Source organism: Papio anubis, chromosome 8 (assembly GCF_008728515.1).
Source record: "Papio anubis isolate 15944 chromosome 8, Panubis1.0, whole genome shotgun sequence".
Lineage (NCBI taxonomy): Eukaryota > Metazoa > Chordata > Mammalia > Primates > Cercopithecidae > Papio > Papio anubis.
Genome location: NC_044983.1, coordinates 75,709,955 through 75,731,520, shown reverse-complemented (window position 1 = coordinate 75,731,520; position 21,566 = coordinate 75,709,955). Strand labels below are relative to the sequence as shown.

General features: G+C 38.5%; 2 protein-coding genes across 4 annotated transcripts in view; both read left to right on the top strand.

Moving 5' to 3' along the window:
- TPD52 (tumor protein D52) overlaps positions 1 to 21,566 on the top strand; it is a 136,117-nt gene that overhangs the window by 40,781 nt on the left and 73,770 nt on the right. The window lies entirely within an intron of this gene.
- LOC116276368 (signal peptidase complex subunit 2) lies at positions 8,956 to 10,396 on the top strand. The gene has a single exon (XM_031669645.1). It carries the CDS (start codon positions 9,024 to 9,026, stop codon positions 9,702 to 9,704), a length of 681 nt encoding a protein of 226 aa, XP_031525505.1. The 5' UTR covers positions 8,956 to 9,023; the 3' UTR covers positions 9,705 to 10,396.

Genomic DNA, 21,566 nt, shown 5'->3' with positions numbered 1-21,566 from the left:
AGTCACACCGCAAAATGTTACTTAAAGCTCTACACTTATGAAATACTTTTTTTAGTATCTTGCTTGTGATTTATTGACTCTGTCGTGTCCATCTCAATTTAAGATCCAATTTAACTAAAAATTCCTACTGTGGGCGAGAAGAGTGCTCTGGGTGGAGGGCACAGCATATGAAATGTCCTGAGGGTTAAGTAGCTCTTTGGAAAACTGCTCATAAACCAGATGGTTAGCATGTAGAATATGATGGGACCGGTATGCAGAAACCAGAGGGCTGAAAAATCTGCTACATTCAGGAGTAAACTTGGTCCTAAGAGCAATGTGTCCTTAAAACCACTGAAGGATTTTAAGCCGTGTAATGACATGATTTGGGTTTTGTTTGCAACCAGACATTGCAAAGTAAGTTAGAAGTTTTTAATGGTGGTTTCATCAAGCCTGAAATACTGACTTCTGTGATTTTGTCTGCGTCGTTCCCTTTTTCATCCTTTCCACCCCATGTGTATTCCAGACTTGCAAAACTTTCCCTCCCCCTCCTCTTCATCTCAGTAGATGCTTTTGTCTCCTCTCTGTGGGCAATCTGATCCAATTTGGTGTGACCTCTGGGGCTTCTTGTCACTTTCCTTCTTCAGAATATAAAACTCGTGACCTGACTGACCTCTTATCCAGGATGATCATTTAGAAATAAAGGAGAGTGGCCAGGAGCGGTGGCTTACGCCTGTAATCCCAGCACTTGGGGAGGCCGAGGCCGGTGGATCACGAGGTCAAGAGATCGAGACCATCCTGGCCAACATGGTGAAACCCTGTCTCTACCAAAAATACAAAAATTAGCTGGGTGTGGTGGCGTGTGCCTGTAGTCCCAGCTAATCAGGAGGCTGAGGCAGGAGAATCCTGCTTGAATGTGGGAGGTGGAGGTTGCAGTGAGCTGAGATCGTGCCACTGCACTCCAGCCTGGGTGACAGAGGGAGACTCCATCTCAAAACAAACAAACAAACAAACAAACAAACAAAACAAAAGAAATGAGAGGATTTGAGAGAAGTGTGGCAAGGATGCCACTGTTCTCCTTTCTAATTGCTAAAGTCAGTGAAATCAGCTAAACAAACTGTGGAACATACATTGTGATTCTTTAGGGAAATATAAAACAAAAACATTCAGGAAGAATACCAGAGCAAAGAAAAGTGATGAGCACTTAGCTATGGCTCAGCTGACAAATTCCAGTGCTGACATTGCTATCTGGCCAGCATTCTACATCCCATGTAGAAGGATCTGTTGTTCGTTTCAATGTCTTAGCAGATTTGTAATGCTTGTATGGGAATTTTAAATGTAAATTTCATGAGCATACGACTTTTGATATAATCATGCTGTTAATATAAATTTTTATATAAATTATATGCCTGTGTAAATATACTATTTTATAATTAAACATTTGTTCAATACTTTGTGACTGGTTGTGATTTTTAAAATAATAGCAATTATTTTTTAAAAATTTTAAACAGTTTATGTTCTGAGGCAAGCAGATAAGAATAGTGAGGAACAACCAATAATTTTTTTACTATTAATAAATTCATGTATATCTAATATATAGAAGATGAGAACTAGGAAGTATCAAGCTTGAATCTTGCTTATCCACCAGATTCTTCAGTATAAGTGAACAACTGTGTCAACCAAAATTTACCTTCAAGTTAGAAAACATTCAAGCAAACTTGAAAGGCTTAAGGTTTTTAAAAAATCCTGTAATTTATATTTTTGTAAATAGTTGAAATGTAACATTACAGAGAATGAAATCATTCTGGTACTAATCTAGTATTTCTTCCTGAAAAAAAAAAATCCAGATGCAAAAATGATCGCGATTTGAAATTTAGAAAACATGAAAGAAATGAAGAAGTGAATTATTTAAAAATTACTATAAATTTTGATGGAAATGGTAATACTGTCTGATACAGTATTACCATCTTAATATCTAATATTACCAGTATTAGTATCTGGTACTTTTTTATTTTTTAACATTTAAATTTATTTTACTTTATTTTATTTTATTTTATTTTATTTTATTTTATTTGAGGCAGAGTCTTGCTCAGTTGCCCAGGCTGGAGTGCAGTGGCGTGATAATAGCTCACAGCAGCCTTGACCTCCTGGGCTCAAGCAGTCTTCCCACCTCAGCCTCCTGAGTAGCTGGGAAGTATGGGTGTACACCACCATGCCCAGCTTTTTTTTTTTTTTAACGTAGAGACAGGGTCTCCCTATGTTGCTCAGGCTAGGGGTCTTGACCTCCTGGGCTCAAGCAGTCTTCCCACCTTAGCCTCCTGAGTAGCTGGGAAGTGTGGGTGTACACCACCATGCCCAGCATTTTTTTTTTTTTTTTAACGTAGAGACAGGGTCTCCCTGTGTTGCTCAGGCTAGGGGTCTTGACCTCCTGAGCTCAAGCAGTCTTCCCACCCCGGCCTCCCAAAGTGCTGGGATTATAGGCATGAGCCACTGCTCCCGGCCAATGATAAATAATTATCTGTTCATTCAAGATAGATAGAAAAATAGAATGTACTTGAAATTTTTAGTAAAATATCTTACTTATTAAAGAAAGTGTTTACCATTGTGAGGTGATATGTTGTTTTCCTTCTATGAATAAAAGTAAAAATCAGAATGAAAATATACAAAAATAAATTTTAAAAATATACAAAATGAACACATTTCAAGTGAGACAATAAAGATTGAAATGGACATTATGAGGTAATTGTTTCTTTTGTTTACTTAGTTATGTGGTAAGACAGTCTATAGTATGTGGACAGCTGGCAATTTAAGATAACCTTTGACATTTTCAGCAGCTATCTAATTTTCATTAGCCCCTTTTTAGTAAATGTAAAAAAAAAAAAAAAAATACAAACCAAAACCAAGCATCACAGAAGAGTACAAAGTGAAAAACAAAACCATTCCTATATACCTCCCTGATTTTTGAGTCCTATTTTTGAGAGATAACCACTATAATGTTTTAGTATTTACCTTTATATTTTTTATTATTTATCTCCATATGTGTGTGTGTGTGTGTGTGTGTGTTTATTTAGAAATCACAAATGGGACCTGTATTTGTCAGGTTCTAGATTACAGGATAATTCCTGTAAAAATCTCAAAATTTCTGTTTCTTTGCATAATAAAATTTGAACTCTCACTGCCTTACTGGTCTGATTTGCAGTGTCTTTATTTGGGTTTTATTTCTCGGCGGTGCTCCATTAAATGGAAACTCCGGAACCCAGGATCCGTCCACATGGCGGCTTTACTCCCACCTGTTGGGATGTGAAAAACATAATTCGAATTATAGAATTAGGGAAAAAGAACCAAGAGCGCTGTAGCCAGGCTGCCATCTTTACCTTTTGAGTTTGTAAGTGATTAGATTTGTGAAGATATGAACATCCTGTCAATTTTTTGTCATTCTGTCAGTTTCACTCTATAGTTAACATTCATGCATTTATAAAATGATTGTCAAATTATCAAAATATACATGAATGTGAATGAAGTGAAGTTATAATACACAGGAGGATGATAACCCATCAAAAATATTCAGGCCATCAGTTTGGATGTGAGAGCTGGAGAGTGTTGAAATGTTTCAAGTTGTATCAAAAGATTCTTTACATTTATAGTTAATTGATGACTCAGTTGGTTGTTTGACAGTGGTTTCTAAACCTGAATTTCTTTTGTATAAAATTTCTTTTAACGTGGTATCTTTCTCTCCTTTTTCTGTTGAGACAGCATCTTGCTCTGTTGCCCAGGCTCTAGAATACAGTGGCTTGATCTCAGCTCCCTGCAGCCTTGGCCTCCTAAACTCAAGCGATCCTTCCACCTCAGCCGTCTGAGTAACTGGGACCACAGGTGTGTGCCACCATGCCTGGCTGTTTAAAAATTTGTTTGTAGAGAAAAATTTGTTTCTGTAGTTGCTCAGGCTGGGCTCAAGCCATCCTCTCACCTCAGCCTCCAAGTATTAGGTTAAAGGTGTGAGCCATAGTGCCCGGCCTAATATGCGGTGGCTCATGCCTGTAATCCCAGCACATGGGGAGGCCGAGGCGGGGGGATCACTTGATGTCAGGGGATCACTTGATGTCAGGAGTTCGAGACCAGCCAGATCAACATGGTGAAACCCCACCTTTACTAAAAAATACAAAAATTAGCTAGGCATGGTGGTATATGCCTGTAGTCTCAGCTACTTGGGAGCCTGAGGTGGGAGAATTACTTGAACCCAGGAAGTGAAGGTTGCAGTGAGCCGAGATTGCGCCACTGCCTTCCAGCCTGGGTGACAGAGTGAGACCCTGTCTCAAATAAATAAATAAATAAATAAATAAATAAATAAATAGTGTAAACTTTTATCTTCAAAAGGAAAAGCGATGTTTACTGTTTCAGTCAGAGAGAAATGAGTAATTAAAATCCATTTGGGATGAACAGATAATGTTTGCAAAAAAAAAAAAACCAAAAACCTCAATGAGTATTTCAAAATGAAAAGAAAAATAAAAAAGCAAAAATATTTTTCCCTGTGAAAGAAAAGAATAAAACCAGAATAAGTTATAGAATTTGAGATCGTATATTTTCCCCTTGCTTTCTCAAAATAGTATATAATTCATAATCTTATGCTTGGATACAAATTTATGCTTAGTTTTTCAGAAATTAAGTGGAGCAAAAATCAAAATAAATGAAACAAAATACAGGTATTAAATAAAGCAAAGATCAAATATGCAGGTGAATTTTACAGACTCCATAAATCTGAATGTGGACATTTATACAGACTGCAGTTTATCTGTGATTGTGTCACCGTATTGAGGCTGGCTTCTTATTTCCCTGAGTGAACATACACCCCTTGCTGTGAGCATTCAGGAGAGCCTGTTGAGAGTGCTCATGTCCTCCTCACATACTCCTCACATACTCACTTAGACCATGTGTGATGATACTGGGGTGGGATTTCATAACCAAAGTGTTAGAGCCTACAGCTGTCAGTGGTTTTGTGTACAATTGTGTTGCGTTACCTTAGAGACTGACAAGGTTTAATAGTTTATCTCTAAAAATTGTATTCTTAGGTAGCTGAATTGTCGTATCTCGTATTTAAATTTTAATCACTTAGGAGTCTTTAGGACCTTAAACTAAAAGTGGGTGTGATGTTGACACTATTGGGATGACATAATGGATATTAATGAATTATAAAAATACTGTATTTTATTGATTCTATAATCAAGACACATCCTGTAGTCAGTGGCATCTTAGGTTGAATGAACTGCAGTAGTCTTGTTTTTGTTGTTTTTTTAAATCAAAAGGCCAAATTAATTGTGAAAAATGTTAACTTAAAATTTCTCAGAACTTTGGCTTGCTTCTTAATTGCCACTGGAAAAAGAAGTATCGGTATCATCTCCAGCTATGCAAGGCTTGCATGTTTGTTCGTTTGTTTTTTAATGGGACAATGTCTCTCTGTCACTCAGGCTGGAGTGCAGTGGCAGGATCATAGCTCCCTGTAACCTCAAACGTGCACCACACCTGGCTAACTTTAGTTTTTGTAGAGAGGGGGTCTTGTTATTAATATGTTGGTTAGGCTAGTCTCTCCAACCCCTGACCTCAAGCAGTCCTTCCACCTCGACCTCCCAAAGTGCTGGGATTACGGTGTGAGCCACTGTGCAGGGCTGAGGCTTGCATCTTCATATCTGTTGGACTCTGTAGTCCTTCATGCTCTTGCTCCTTGGCTCCCTCTCTCTTGAATCTCCACTCTTCTCATCTTGATAGAGCATTACCTCTGAGTCCAGTGGTTTCTTAACTCACTTGCACGTTAGAATCATCAGGGAAGCTGTAAAAAATGAAACCAGTGCTGACTTTGGGTGATAATGATGTGTCAGTGTAGGTTTATCGATTGTAACAAACATTACTGTGGCGTGGGATGTCAATATGAGTGAGGGAGGTTGTGCATATATGGGGACAGGGGCTATATGGGAACTCTCTGTACTTTCTGCTCAGTTTTGCTAAGAACCTAAAATACTTTAAAAAAGAAAGTGTTTTTTTGTTTGTTTGTTTGTTTTAATGGTCAAATGGTCCTGGGATCAGAATACGTGCTAAGCATGGCAAAAAAGATGATCAACATCATTTATATAGCACTATTCTTAAAAAAAAAAAAATTCTCTCTCCTAGAGTGATGTTATTTTTATGCTAGTGAAATTTATGTAAACATACAGCTAGCATATATCATCTAATTTAAGACACTATCAATTGTAAACCACACCACTAAGATAGAAAATTGCTAATTAAACTATGCCATACTGTGGGTGTATGTGTATGTGTAAACGTATGTATACACACTACTGATGCCTGGGCCCAGATTAAGACCATTGCCTTTAGTCTATGAAACATGCCGGGCTGGGCAGGGTGGCTCACATCTGTAATCCAGCACTTTGGGAGGCCGAGGAGGGTGCACTGCTTGAGCCCAGGAGTTCGAGACTAGTTTGGGCAACATGGCAAAACCCCATCTCTAATTGCTACAAAAAATACAAATATTAGCCAGGCACAGTGGTACACACTAGTAGTCTCAGCTATTCGGGAAGCTGAGGTGGGAGGATCACTTGAGCCTGGGAGGTTGAGACTGCAGTGAGCAAAGATTATGCCATTGCACTCCAGCCTGAGTGCAGAGTGAGACCCTGACTGAAAAAAAAAAAAAAAAGAGAGAGAGAGAGAAACATGCTGATACCCCTTCTACCCCTTCTTTGGCTACAGGTCCCTCTCTAGTATTGCCTGACATGTTGCCTCCCTTTTTCCTGCGCAGTTCTCCAAAGAGGGATCTGTTCTCAGTCTTCCCTTTCTTAACCTTTTAGTCATGTTCAGCTCAGGTAATTAGGCTTTACCTTTGTGAGTTTCCTGACATGCTGTTGCTGATAATCACCAGTAACCACCTGCTTGCCATTGACTTTTCTTTCCTTACTAGACATTCTGTTGTACTGGATGCTGTTGTCTATTCCTTTTCTTGAAACTCTATTTCCAAATCTTTCCAGAAGTTGAACTCTCCCAGTGTTTCTCATACATCTTTCACCAGTACCAAGAATGTAGAACCAAGACTACATTCTTGGTCCATCCTTTATGATAGTTTCCCTGCCTCCCTGTGTACCCTCCTTCAGACAGCTTATATATTTTCAAGTTTTCAACTACAATTCTGTGCTCATGATTTATAAACCTATTCTTTGGTTATTCCTGCCAGCATCAGAATCTTATTTCCAACTGCCCATGCAGCACATCTACTTGGATATCCCATAAACTTGACCAAAATGGAATTATTATTAGTATTTGTTTTCATAGAGATGACATCTTACTATGTCCAGGCTTGTCTCTGACTCCTGGGCTCAAGCAGTCCTTCTGCCTTGGCCTCCCAACTGTTGGGATTACAGGTACAAGCCATTGTGCCCAGCTGGAATTTATTTTTCTTTAAACCTACGTTCTCTTTCTTGGTCAGAGGCACCATCGCCCACCTTATCTTGAGAGTCATTTTTCCCTTTTTCTCAGCCTCTACATATACTCATTTAATAAGACCTACACATTTTATTTGAATATTTCTCAGCATATTTACATTTCCCTCTAAGCCACCAGTGTCCTAGCTCAGGACCTCATCCTCACGTAGATTGTGCAGAGCCCTCCTGCCTCTGCTTTTGGTCCTTTCGAATTGGTCCTCCACAGTCACCAGAGAGACTGATCTAAGATGCAGACCTGAATTGTCACCTCTCTGCCTTAACATCACCAGCACTTACCTCCTTTCCTCCCACTCCCACTGTCCTTGTCTTGAGTCAGCGGATGCCTTTCTGCACAGAGGACCTCAGTGGTGCTCCTGAGCATGCTCACTGTTCCGGCTTTCTTCCTACTCCCATGCCCCACTGCTGACCTGTTTCTGCCACGGCATGCCCTTGCTGGCCTAGAGGCAGATGTCAGAATTCTCACCCTGGCAGTGAAGGTTCCCCAAACTATTGTCTGTGGAACTGCCATGTCCTTGTTAATTAGCATGCATTCAGCCTGAATGCTGCTTCTGATTGAACACCTTCTTCCCTCTGTGCACTCCAACTGTCACCGGATGGTGCCGTGCAGTTCCAGGCTCTTGGTGTCCTTAACCAAGAATTGGACGTGACACACACAAATAGCAAAGCAAGCAGGAAAAGTTTATTAAGCACCGTATTACACTCAGAGAGAGGAGAGTGGACTGATCTCTGTGAAATGAGATCAGCCTCAGTTTGGTATGCTTTGGGTATTTGTATGTGTTTTTTTTCTCTTATCTTCCCAAGGCTGTCTAATCTTTAGCCAGACTCTGCCGTTTAATTGATAGGTGGACTGCTTACTTTGGCCCTTGTGTGTGTGTGTGTGTGTGTGTTGCCTCCATCCCATAATATGTAGTTCATATGCATGAGCTTTAATGAGCTGATTATCATACGGGGTCATGTTAAGGATACTTTTTCTCTCTCATGTGCATGCCCATCTCTGAGGAGTCAGCCATGGGGTCTCTACTCACTTTTTAATCTTATTTTTGTTTTGGCTGCTCAGCTTCTGTCTCTTACCTTGTTTCTTACTCACCTACCCATGCAACTTGCTTCTGCTCTCTGCTTTTACTCATTCTGCCCTTTATCCAACTTCCAGTTCCCTCTGCTATTTTCCTGCATCACAGCTTGGTTTATCTTATTTTCTGTTTTGTTTTGAGATGCGATGTGTCACCGTAGAGAAAGCCCTTATGTGGTAAGACCTGATTTCCTTGTTCTCTTGAGAGAACTTTTGTGAGATTTTAGCTAAATTAAATAATTTGATTTTCACCTTTCTCATCTATAAAATTACAATAATGATAAAACGTCATTGCACAGGAATTTTTTTTTTCTTTTTGAAGGCTTAAGTAAGCAAAGCAAAGGGGAAGTAGAAATAAAAATGTAAAGTAGAAATAATAATGATAAACATTTCTTTGTTAATTACATAATTATAATTTTTGAAAAACCCTTTTACTGTGTCTTATTACTGCTAGCCATAGGAACTCAGCTTGAAATCAATGGAAAAGGCACAACATGGCGGCGGCAGCTACACAGGGCGGGAGAAGCGGTGGTCTCGGAGGCAATAGTGGGGCTGGCGGTGGTTCCAACTGCGGGACAGGCAGTGGCCGTAGCGGCTTGTTGGATAAGTGGAAGATAGATGATAAGCCTGTTAAAATTGACAAGTGGGATGGATCAGCTGTGAAAAACTCTTTGGATGATTCTGCCAAAAAGGTACTTCTGGAAAAATACAAATACGTGGAGAATTTTGGTCTAATTGATGGTCGCCTCACCATCTGTACAATCTCCTGTTTCTTTGCCATAGTGGCTTTGATTTGGGATTATATGCACCCCTTTCCAGAGTCGAAACCCGTTTTGGCTTTGTGCGTCATATCCTATTTTGTGATGATGGGGATTCTGACCATTTATACCTCATATAAGGAGAAGAGCATCTTTCTCGTGGCCCACAGGAAAGATCCTACAGGAATGGATCCTGATGATATTTGGCAGCTGTCCTCCAGTCTTAAGAGGTTTGATGACAAATACACCTTGAAGCTGACCTTCATCAGTGGGAGAACAAAGCAGCAGCGGGAAGCCGAGTTCACCAAGTCCATTGCTAAGTTTTTTGACCATAGTGGGACACTGGTCATGGATGCATATGAGCCTGAAATATCCAGGCTCCATGACAGTCTCGCCATAGAAAGAAAAATAAAATAGCCAATTCTAAAAGTAGCCCTCTTTCTGCTGGATCTTGCTGAATTACTGGCTTGGGGGGTGGGGGAGATAAAAAGAACTTAAAATGGGTAAAGTAAGAAATGTTTAAAAGTCCCTGTTTTGTCCTGAAATTTTAGTCTATTCTGGATAAATAGGATTTTCTGACACAGATATGAGAAGTTGTAGCTCTGATGTCTAGCTGTAGTCTCCTTGATCTGCTGATTACATTATTTTAATTTGCTTTTCTGGGAAAGTAGTTTTGCTAAAAGCTATACAGATGTTTTCTTTTGTACCTAGCATACTTTATATAGTATAGCTTTGGGCCATGTAGCATTTTAAGACTGAATTTTAAAAAATTATTAATCTGTTGCTGACTCTGTTAATTCCTATTTCAATATGTGTTTCCTTGAAGAATTCAGGATACAACGTCTTGTGTATGACAGCTTTCCTTCACACACTATTTTTGTGGGTGTGTATATATCTGATTTGGGGAGAATTTAAAAAAAACATAGCTTTTTAATTTGTTTGAAACAGACTTTCTGCCTGTTGCATTTTGTGCTTTTAACCAGTTAAAGAAGCCAATGGCATTTTAGTTTTATATTGTGTTTTCCACTAGTATATCCCTGTTGATTTGTTTGTGCCTTTTATTAACTGCCATTTTCTAAAATTTTTTTCAATAAAAGGAAGGAAGATGTGGAAAAAAAAAAAAAAAAAAAAAAAAGAAATCAATGGAAAAAACCTTCTAAATGAATAAAGAAAGGGATAAAGCCAGACTGGAGCCCTGGTTTGTAAACCAGGCTGCCTGTGGATGAAAGGAGATAAAAGGGGACCATCCGATGCAGGTTTTGCATTGTGAAGGCCACTTGGTTAGGCCTGGGCTTGGATTGTTTTGGAATTAATTCTAGGCATTTGCCCTAAGAATGTAATCACACTAGGAATTCTTGTAGCAGATGTACAGAGTTTAGTGGGAGATAATTATATTAGATTTTCCACGTGGCTCCTGAGGTTTCAGGGGATTAGTTTGGATGGTCTGTTTGGGTTTGACTACTTTTACACAATATATTTGTTAGTTTGCAGTACGGTATTCATGAGGATTAATGGCTGCATTAAATAAGAGTAACCCTAAAACTCTCTGAGAGCTCGTTATAAAAACATTCAGTCAAAATCCTATCTCCGTGGCAATAATCTTTTAATTGAATTGAATAATGTGGCCTCTTATCCTGCATGGAGGAGGGTCTTGTCACTTTCATGTTCACTGGGGGCTCCTGTCACATCTTGCCTTTGCTGGGGCTGTAAAAGGGAGGCAGTTTTGCTGTGTTCACCTTAAATAACCCTTAGTGTTAACATGATTATTTGTTCTTGGTGGAAAATGGTAAAGTGTTGACCTTTGACGTCTTGATAATGATCTTGGATATGTTCACAAATTTCTGTGGTAGAGGAAGGGAAAACCAACATAAATTAGTTTGTATTTCAGAGCTGATTTTTTCTTTTTCCTTTTTTTTTTTTTTTTTTTTTTTTTGAGACAGAGTCTCACTCTGTCGCCCAGGCTGGAGTGCACTAGTGTGATCTCAACTCACTGCAACCTCTGTCTCCCTGGAGGCTATCTTCCTGCCTTAGCCTCCCGAGCAGCTGGGACTACAGGTGCATGCCACCATGCTCAGCTAATATTTTGGATTTTTAGTAGAGATGGGGTTTTGCCATGTTGGCCAGGCTGGTCTCAAACTCCTGGCCTCAGGTGATCCGCCCGCTTCAGCCTCCCAAAGTGTTGGGATTATAGGCCTGAACCACCCCGTCCAGCCTGATTTTTTGTTTCAAATGCCAAATGCATATTATCTCTATGCTATAAGACATAAGGCAACTGAAGAAAGCCTGCTTAGTGTGAAATATTTATCTTAGAGTTTTTTTAGCTGAAATGATTTTAGTAACATTCTGTTTATATTGCTAACTGAAGAAGGTCAAAGGACAGTGTTGATAAAAATGCAAGCCATTTCAAAGATTAAAGCAGCACTTCACTTCTATGCATATATTGTGTTTCAGTCCCATCAATAGCTTTTATAGGATCAACCTGTCATTCAATCCATCCATTCTTTTCTTTTCTTTTTTTTTCGAGACACAGTCTTGCTCTGTCACCCAGGCTAGAGTGCAGTAGCAGCTCACTGCAACCTCTGTCTCCTGGATTCAAGTGATTCTCCTGCCTCACCCTCCTGAGTAGCTGGGATTACAGACGTGGACCACCATGCCCAGCTAATTTGTGCATTTTTAATAGAGACAGGGTTTAACCCTGTTGGCTAGGCTGGTCTTGAACTCCTGACCTCAGGTGATCCACCCGCCTTGACCTCCCACAGTGTTGGGATTACAGGCATGAGCCGCTGCGCCCAGCCTATTATTTTTTTAAAAATATTAATTTAATTCCAATTTTGTTGTGCTGAGATACCATCTATTGAGTCTTTGTTATATACGTGGTGCAAGGTATGTAAACCTTTATCTGTTGTAAATATTTTTTCTCAGGCCTTCACTTGTCTTTTAACTTGTGCTATTCTATCATAACAGAGTTTAAATAGTATGTAGTCAAATTTGTCAGTCTTTTAGTAGCTTTTGAGTTTTTTATCCCAGACAGATCCCGTCAGTACCCAAATTATTAATGTCCTGTAGTTTTTCTAACATTTTAATTGTGTATTTTTCTAATATTTTTGCTATAGCTTTTTATTTCATCTAGAATTTCTGGCTTGAGTTAGGGAAAGATTTATCTTTTCTCCACTAAAATAAAATGTAACTATTTTCATATATTAAATTCCTTTATATTTGTGGATCTATTTCTGGATGTGTTTAAAATATTTTGTTTATTCTTATGCCAGTACTGTGTAGTTTTAAAGCCCATATATTTTCTTTCACATGGTGTGAAACAAATTTTACATGAACAGCAAGGTATAAAGTAAAAAATTAAAATGCCTTTTTCTTGAACTCATTCACCATATTTTTCCCTTCCCAAAGTAAACTGCTGTTAAATTTCTTGACTTTTTTTTCCCAGAAAACTGTCCATGTACTAGCACGTACACAAAACCATGGGTAGAAGTTTATAATGGGATAATATACACATTATTCTTTGCTTTGCTTTTTTAAAAATAACAGCTTTAAGATATAATTCTGATAACCATACAACTCATTCAGTCTATAATTCATTGGTTTTTAGTATATCCAGATACTTGTACAACCTTTACCACAATTTTAGAATATTAACCTAAAAGGATACTCCTTACCCATTAGCAGTCACTCCTCAGTCCTCTCCCCACCTCCTCCCAGCCCTAGGCAATTACTAATCTACTTTCTGTCTATAAATTTGCCTATTTTGGATATTTCATATAACTGGGTTTATACATATGTGGTCTTTTGTGTCTGGCTTCTTTCACTTGACATGATGTTTTCAGGGTTCACCCATGGAGTAGCATCTGTCAGTACTTAATTTCCTTACTGCTGAATAATATTCCCTTATGTACATATATCATATTTTATTTGTTCAGTCATCAGTTGATGGACATTTGGGTTGTTTTTACTTTTTAGCTACTTTGAATACTTGTGTATATTTGCATGGTTTTTTGTACAGACAAATTGTTTTCTTTTGTCTTAGATATTTACCTAGGAGTGTAATTATGGAGTAATATGGTAATTCTATATTTAACCTTTTGAGGAAATGCTAGACTGTTTTCTAAAGTGACTGCACTGTTTTACATACCTGTCAGGAGTGTAAGAAGATTGTCGTTTCTCTGGATTGTCACCAACACTTATTGTCCTTTTGATTATAACCATTCTAGTGGGTGTGAAGCGTGAAGTGGTTTTGATTTGCATCTCCCTGATGTCTAATGATGTTGGCCATCACTCTGTGTGCTAATTGACCATGTGTATATCTTCTTTGGAGAAATGATTTATTCAGATCCTTTGCACACTTTAAAATTTGGTTGTCTTTTTGTTATTGAATGGCAAGAGTTCTTTTTATTTTCTAGATACAACTCCATCATCAGATAGATGATTTTACAGTATTTCCTCACATTCTGTGGGTTGTCTTTTCACTTTGTTGATGGTGTGCTTGAAGCATAAAAAATTTTAATGTTGATGATATCCAATTTATCTATCTCTTTTTGTACTTTTGGTGTCCTAAGAAACCATTGCATGATCCAATGTAGATTTATATCTATGTTTTCCTCTAAGAGTTTTATAGTTTAAACCCTTACATTTAGGTCTTTGATTCTAAGTGTATGGTTTGAGGTAGGGGTCTAGTTTTATTCTTTTGCATGTGATTCTCCATTTTCCCCAGCACCATTTAATGAAAAGACTATTTTTCCATGTTAGACTGTCTTGGCACCTTGTCAAAAATCAATTAACCTTAACTGTGAATGTCTATTTCCGAACTCACAATTCTATTCCATTGACCTATATGTCTGTTCTTATATCTATAACACATTATCTGATTACTGTAGTGTTGCAGTGAAGTTTGAAATTAGAAGGCTTGAGTCCAGGCCAGGCAGGGTGGCTCACACCTGAGCCACCTTTGGGAGGTCAAGGTGGGCGGATCACGAGGTCAGGAGATCGAGACCATCCTGGCTAGCATGATGAAACCCTGTCTCTACTAAAAATACAAAAAATTCGCTGGGAGTGGTGGAATGCACCCGTAGTCCCAGCTACTCGGGAGACTGAGGCAGGAGAATCACTTGAACCCGGCAGGTGGAGGTTGCAGTGAGCCAAGATGGCACCACTGTACTCCAGCCTGGGCAACAGAGCAAGACTTTGTCTTAAAAAAAAAAAAAAAAAAAGAAAAAGCGTGAGTCCTCTAAGTTGTTCTCTCTTTCAAGATTGTTTTGGCTATTCTGGGTCCCTTGAATTTCCATGTGAATTTTAGGATCAGCTTGTCAATTTTTGTCAAGAAGTCAGCTGGGATTTTGATAGGCATCAAATTGAATCTGTAAATTGATTGAGAGGTATTGCCATCTTCACAATATTAAGTCTTCAGACCCATGAATATGGGATGTCTTCCCATTTTTTTAGACTTACCATTTATTTAAATGTATTTAATTTCTTTCATCCATATTTTGTGGTTTTCAAAGTATAAATTCTCTTACTAAATGTATTCTTTTCAATGCTGTTGTAGATACAATTTTGTCTTAATTTCATTTTTAGGTTATTCATTGAAATTGTATAGCTGTGTGATAAGTTTTGTGAGTTGATCTTACAAGCCTGCAAACTTGCTGAACTAATTTATGAGTTCTAATAGTTTTTTTTAGTGGATTCCTTATTGTTCTATACATGAGATTATGTTACTGCAAATAGAGATTGTTTTACTTTTTCATTTCCAAAACGGATGCCTTTTAGTCCCTTTTCTTGCCTAAGTGTCCTGGCTAGAACCTCCAGTATAATGTTATATAGAAGTGATAAGAACAAATACCCTTTCTGTTCCTGGTGTTAGGGGGAAAACATTCGGTCTTTGTTAACTAAGATGTTAGCTGCGGTTTTCCATAGATGCCCTTTATCAAACTGAGGAAGTTCCTTTACATTCCTAGTTTGTTGAGTGTTTTGATCATAAAGGGTGATGAATCTTGTCAAATGCTTTTTCGGTGTCTCTTGCATCTATTTTGATGATCGTATGTTTTTAGTCCTTTATCTATTGGTATGATTACATTGATTGATTTTTGAATGTTAAAACAAAGTTACATTCCTGGGATAAATTCTGCTTTTTCATACTAAATAAACCTTTCTTTTTTTTTTTTTTTACATTCCTAGATAATGGTTTGCTAGTATTATGTTGAGGACTTTTGTGTCTGTATTTATTATTGTTTCGTTTTCTTGTGATATCTTTGTCTGGTTTTGGTAGCAGGGCAATACTGGCCTCAGACTGAGCTGCATAGCATTTCCTCCTCTTCTATTTTATTCTGAAAGTATTTGTGAATAATTGGTATTCATTCTTCTTTGAATATTTGGTAGAATTCACCAGTGAAGCCATCCGGGACTAGGCTTTTGCATGTGGGTGGTTTTTAAATATCTTTGCTTGTTAGAGGTCTTTTCAGATTTTCTGTTTATTCTTCGGTCAGTTTCAGGATTTTGTGTCTTTCTAGGAATTTGTCATTTCATCTAAGCTAACTAATCTGTTGGCATACAGTTTGTCATAGTATTACTTTATAATCCTTTTTATTCTGTATGGGTGGCTTTAATGATTGCTCTTTTAATTCAGGATTTTAGTTCTACCTTGCTTTTTAATGCTTTATATTTTAGAGATCTTTATGTAAAAATTGAATTCATTTTTTAGTGACCACATAGTATTCCATAACTAACCTATATATGGTCATTAATATTATGAATAATGCCACAGTTAATATCTTTTGATATATTGTAGGGTACTTTTGGTGATAGTGTGCTTCTGAGGGTAAATTCTTAGCAGTTGATTTGTTAGGTCAAAGGGATATATAATTTTCAATATTAGTAGATATTGACAAATTATCCTTTGTAGAGTTAGGGCTATTTACATTTATTTTTCTATACTATGATATCCTTTACTTCTTTGTCTTTTATTGGGTTATTTATTTTAACAAGTTTTTGTTATAGTAAGAAGAAATTAGCCTTTGTCATGTGTCTTCCAAGTATTTTTTTGTTTCCAGTTTCTTTTGACCTTGTTGAACGCTTTTTGCCATACGGAATTTTTAAAGTTTTGTGTGGTCAGATTTATCCTCCATTTCCGTTCTGGCTTCTGGACCGGTGTCACTGCCATGTATCACACAGTATTACTGCCATATAAATAGACTCTTTTAGGCTTTAAGAAACAAGTGGATTTTATTGAATTCATAGAGAATAAGAAAAGTAGGACTAGCCACACAGTCAAGTTTATCTTTTGGGGACACAGCAGTCTTTCAGGAGTTAGTCTGTAGGGTCTGCTTTCTGCAGGGAGCTTGACTGAAAATCTAGTAGTTGACTGTTTAGAGACGACATTCCATTCCTCTCTTGCCTCCCTTCCTTCTCTGTAGGTGACATTCTACTGTTATTATCCTGCTGCCTTTTCCGCCACTTGTATGACTCTTGATCTTTCTTGTTTATCGAAGCCTTGTGGTTTCTGCTCTCTTGCTCTGCTTTTAGTCATCTCTCTGTAGGTCATTGTGGCTTCTGTGTCCATTGGTAAGTACTGACTTGTGGTGTCTCCATTTTATGACTCCTGTTCAGAGGAGAGATCAGATCGGTCTGTCAGGTCACTGTTTTTTGTTCATTGTAGACCACTGCGGACAGGTGGAGACTTTCTGCTAAGCCTCTCTTCACTGCAGATTGGCTGCTCTTTGCACTAACTGGTCAACCTGGGCTTCAAAAGTGGGGCCAAGTGGTAGAATGTAGGGCAGGCCTCTGTGCTTAAAAAAGTCAAAAAGCTTAAAAAGGTGCATGTGGCAGAAATTTTCAAAAAAACAAAAGGAGCACTATAAGCAACAGACACCTTCCTTTGTCTAACTTGTAAAATGTGCAACACAATAAGCAGCTATTCTTGGTGTACAGATGTATCTCAAATCCCAGACCATCAGCGGCCTCAGTTAGCTAGGGTCAGTGGAGTGGTACGACTCAGACACGATTAACCACAACGCATGGAAGCAAGGAAGATGGCAGTTGGCAGAAACTAAGCCTTAGGAGTGGAGCCTGTCAGGCCTCTGAATTCAGGGATGTGTTTGAAACAGACACCGTTTCAGAGGTCTTGGAGGCTAGTTTCTCATTCACAATAGGCATCACGCTGATAGATAAAGATATTGTGATATAGGCATGGCAGCCAGAAAGGGCTACCTGAACACAGGCACAGGGGCAGGAAAGCAGGAAGTGAGGAAATGTCGACTCTTGGACTTCTGAGTCTGACTTAGGAAAAATTAAGGATGGAAAGGTCAGTTAGGGCCTAATTTTGGAGTGTCCAGATTCCCTGAGAGGATGCTTGGATTTTATTTGATTAGTAGTGGGGAGCTATTGAAAGTTTTGAGCTGGACAATGACATTAATTAACTAATTAATTCAACAAATATTTATGTGTGTCAGACACTGTTATAGGCATTTGGGGGTGTATCAATGAGCGAAACAAACCAGAAAAAAATTCCTGCTTTTAGAACTTATGTTTTAGTTGAGGAGGCAGTCAATATTACTATGTGTAATAAGTATATCATATAGTATGCTAGGTAATATATTCTGTTCAAAAATTTAAAAAAGTAGGATAATAGGGAATGGGTGTATAGGTGGAGGTTTAGGGGAAAAGGCAGAGTTGCGATTTTATTTTATTTTATGTTTTGAGATGGAGTCTCACTCTGTTGCCCAGGCTGGAGTGCAGTGGCATGATCTTGATTCACTGCAGCCTCCACCTCCTGGGTTCAAGCAATTCTCCCACCTCAGCCTGCTGAGTAGCTACAGGTATATACCACCACGCCCGGCTAATTTTTGTATTTTTGATAGAAACGGGGTTTTACCATGTTGGCCAGGCTGGTCTTGAACTCCTGACCTCGAGTGATCTGCCAGCTTCAACTTCCCAAAGTGCTGGGATCACAGGTGTGAGCCACCATGCCTGGCCTGTGATTTTATATATACCTTTTATTTTTAGTTAACACATAATTGTATATATTTATTAGATACAGAATGACACATTGATATGGGGATACAATGTGTAATGATCAAATCAGGGTAATTAACATTCATCACCTCAGACATTTATCATTTCTTTGTGTTGTGAACATTTAGCGTCCTTTCTTTTAGCTTTTTGAGGATATAGAATAAGTTATAGTTTTTACTCTCTACTTCCATGAGGACCTATTTTTTTTTTTAGCTTCCACCTATGAATGAGAGCAGGTACTTTCTGTGTCTGTCTTGTTTTGCTTATCATAATGTCTTCCAGGCTCATCCATGTTGCTGTGAATGACAGGATTTCGTTCTTTTTTATGGCAGCATAGTATTTCATTGTGTGTATATGCCACATTTTATTCATCTCTTCATCTTTTGATGGATGTTTAGGTTTATTTCATATCTTAGTTATTGTGAATAGTGCCACAGTAAACATGAGGATTCAGGTATCATTTTGAAATACTGATTTCCATTCCTTTGGATAAATAGTAGTAGGGTTGCTGGATCATATGGTCATTCTATTTTTAGTTTTTTGAGAAACCTCCACACTGTTTTCCGTCGTTACTGTACTAATTTACATTCTCACAAACAGTGTACATGAATTCCCTTTTCTCTGCATCATTGCCAGCACTTTTTTTTTCTTTTTGATAACAGCCATTCTAACTGGGGTGAGGTGATATTTCATTTCATAGATGTGATTTTAAATAGGTGGTCAAGGTAGGCTTTAGTGAGAAGGTGCCAGAAGATAGAACCTGCTGCAGGTTGAGCATCCCTAATCTGAAAATTTGACATCTGAAATGCTCCAAAATTTAAAAGGTTTTGAGAGCTGACACCGCAAGTGGAGACTTCCACACCTGACCTCATGTGACAGGTTACAGTCAAAACTTGGTTTCATGCCCAAAATTATTAAATATAGTGTATAGGTTTACCTTCAGGCTATATGTATAAGGTGTATATGAAATATAAATGAATTTTGTGTTTAGACTTGGGTCCCATCCCCAATATATCTCATTAGGTATATGCAGATATTTCAAATCTGAAAAAATCGGAAATCTGAAACACTTCTGGCCCCAAGCATTTCGGATAAGGGATACTCAACCTGTAGTTTATTAGGGAGAATATTACAGAAAGCCAGGTCAAATGTTGTTGAATGGTGGTGGGGGGATGCTGATGAAGTCTGGAGGCAAGAAAACCACTGAAGATTTGTATGAACTGATAAGTCGCTTCAGTGTTGGAAGTGAAATTTTTTTCCATTTGGTTTATATTTTCTGCCTTAGCGAAGAAGTCCAGCAGTTAACTAGCCCAATAAGCTCTACATTGTTTTTTTAGACTTGCGAGATATGATTTCTAAACTATTGGTATTCTTTACTCCCAAGAGTCTAGTGTTTCTTTATTTATGGACTACCTATATCAGAATCACTTGGGGGTACTAGTTAAACATATAGATGCCTGGGCCCTGCCCCAAATCTTGGAGGAAGAGCAGGATAGTGGCCAAGAACACAGGCTCAAGGTAATCAGCCTGGATTCAAATCCTGGAGCTGCCCTTACTTCACTGGGTGGTCTTGAGCAAGATGCTTACTTGCCTTTTCTGTGCCTCAGTTTCCTCATCTGTAAAATGGGAATAATAATATCTACTTCATAGAATTATTGTGAGGATCAAGTAGATCAATTTATGTGAAGTGCCAGAGCGCTGCTTGTCACCTGGTAAACACTTAGTGTTAGATACAATTGTTTGTATTCAATCATAATCTCTGAAGGTGAGGCAAGTAATCTTCAAATTCAGCAGTCACCCTGGGTGGTTTGTTTGTCCTTGTGCTGTGGGAAAAACTGTTATTACTTCTGGAGCTATGGTGAATTCCATGAGTGGACCACACATGAGGTATGGTGACTTAGAATATGGGCCAATTAATGTTTTAATTTCATACATACAGTGGTTTCTTTAGCAACAAATACCACTGTTTACTGTACATATTGCATGTTAAGCATATTCTATTGCCATTCACAACAACCCTATGATGTAAGTAAATATTAGTCAGATTTTACAGATGAGAAAACTGATGCTTACACTGATGAAAACTTTCCCTAAGTGACAGCCTGAGAGCTGTGCAGTTGTCGTTGATCCTTGGCTCCGCCTGACCCCAGAGTACTTGCTCCTTCTTTAACTTCTTCTAGTTATTCAACCTTTTTGTCTTGCAAACATATATATTTTACAGTCAGATGCATTTGTACAAATTCTTTACCACTCCTGGATAAAAACCTCACTGGGCATGATTTATTAATGGTAAACTAGTCTCTTCATTCTATATGCTCGAGATCTTAAAAAATCTTTGTCTTTATAAGTGTAGAGATACAGGAAAAACCAAAGTTCTTTTCGCATTCTCACATAGTCACTCAGTACAGCACAAAATGCTTCTGTTACCAGTGCATGGGGGTTTTCCCCTGCACACCAACCAAACAGTTCCGCAGCAGATACCAGCTCTGGTGTCTCCTCTAATTCAATTTAATTCTGACTCTGTCTATCTAGAGGTAGTGTCAGATCCCACTGCTTGAGAGCTCAGTCCCATAAGACTGCCCCCCACTTCAGATGCCATTCACAAGTCAGGGCCTCCAGAATATGGAATTTCTGACTGACCAGTGATTAAAGAAAAACTTAAGCACTTTTACATTTTAAACCGTTTATTTTTATTTTTTATTACATTTTTTAGAGACAGGGTCTTGCTCTGTAGCCCAGGCTGGAGTGCAGTGATGATATCATAGCTCACTGCAGCCTGGAACTTTTGGGCTCAAGTGATACTCCCACCTTAGCCTCCCAAGTTGTTGAGGTTACATGTGCACAGCACAATGCCCTGCTAATTTATTTTTATTTTTATTTTTCATAGAGACAGGGTCTCACTATGTTGCCCAGGCTAATCTTGAACTCTTGGCCTCAAGTGATCCTCCCACCTCACCCTCCCAAAGGGATGGAATTACAGGCCAGAGCCCCCCTCACCCAGCCTAAACAGCTTGAACATTTAGCAGTTGATGGATAGGGTAGCACCAGACCACAAAGGAGTGTCACTCCTCCAGGAGGGGCAAGAGGGGAAGCTTTGATCAAGTATTTGCAGAAGCAAGACAAAGAAACCAATTTTGATTGGTTGGAGTGGAAAGTTCCTAGTTAGAGATTAGTTGGTGGTTTCCAATTGGTGCAGTTTCTGGTTTTAATTTACTATTTACATTGGGCTTTGATTTGTTCACTTGGGGATTTAAAGTGACAAGA

What these genes read in the sequence shown, in the direction of transcription:
- LOC116276368 (XM_031669645.1), top strand. Translation starts at nt 9,024, where the DNA reads ATGGCGGCGGCAGCTACACAGGGCGGGAGAAGCGGTGGTCTCGGAGGC.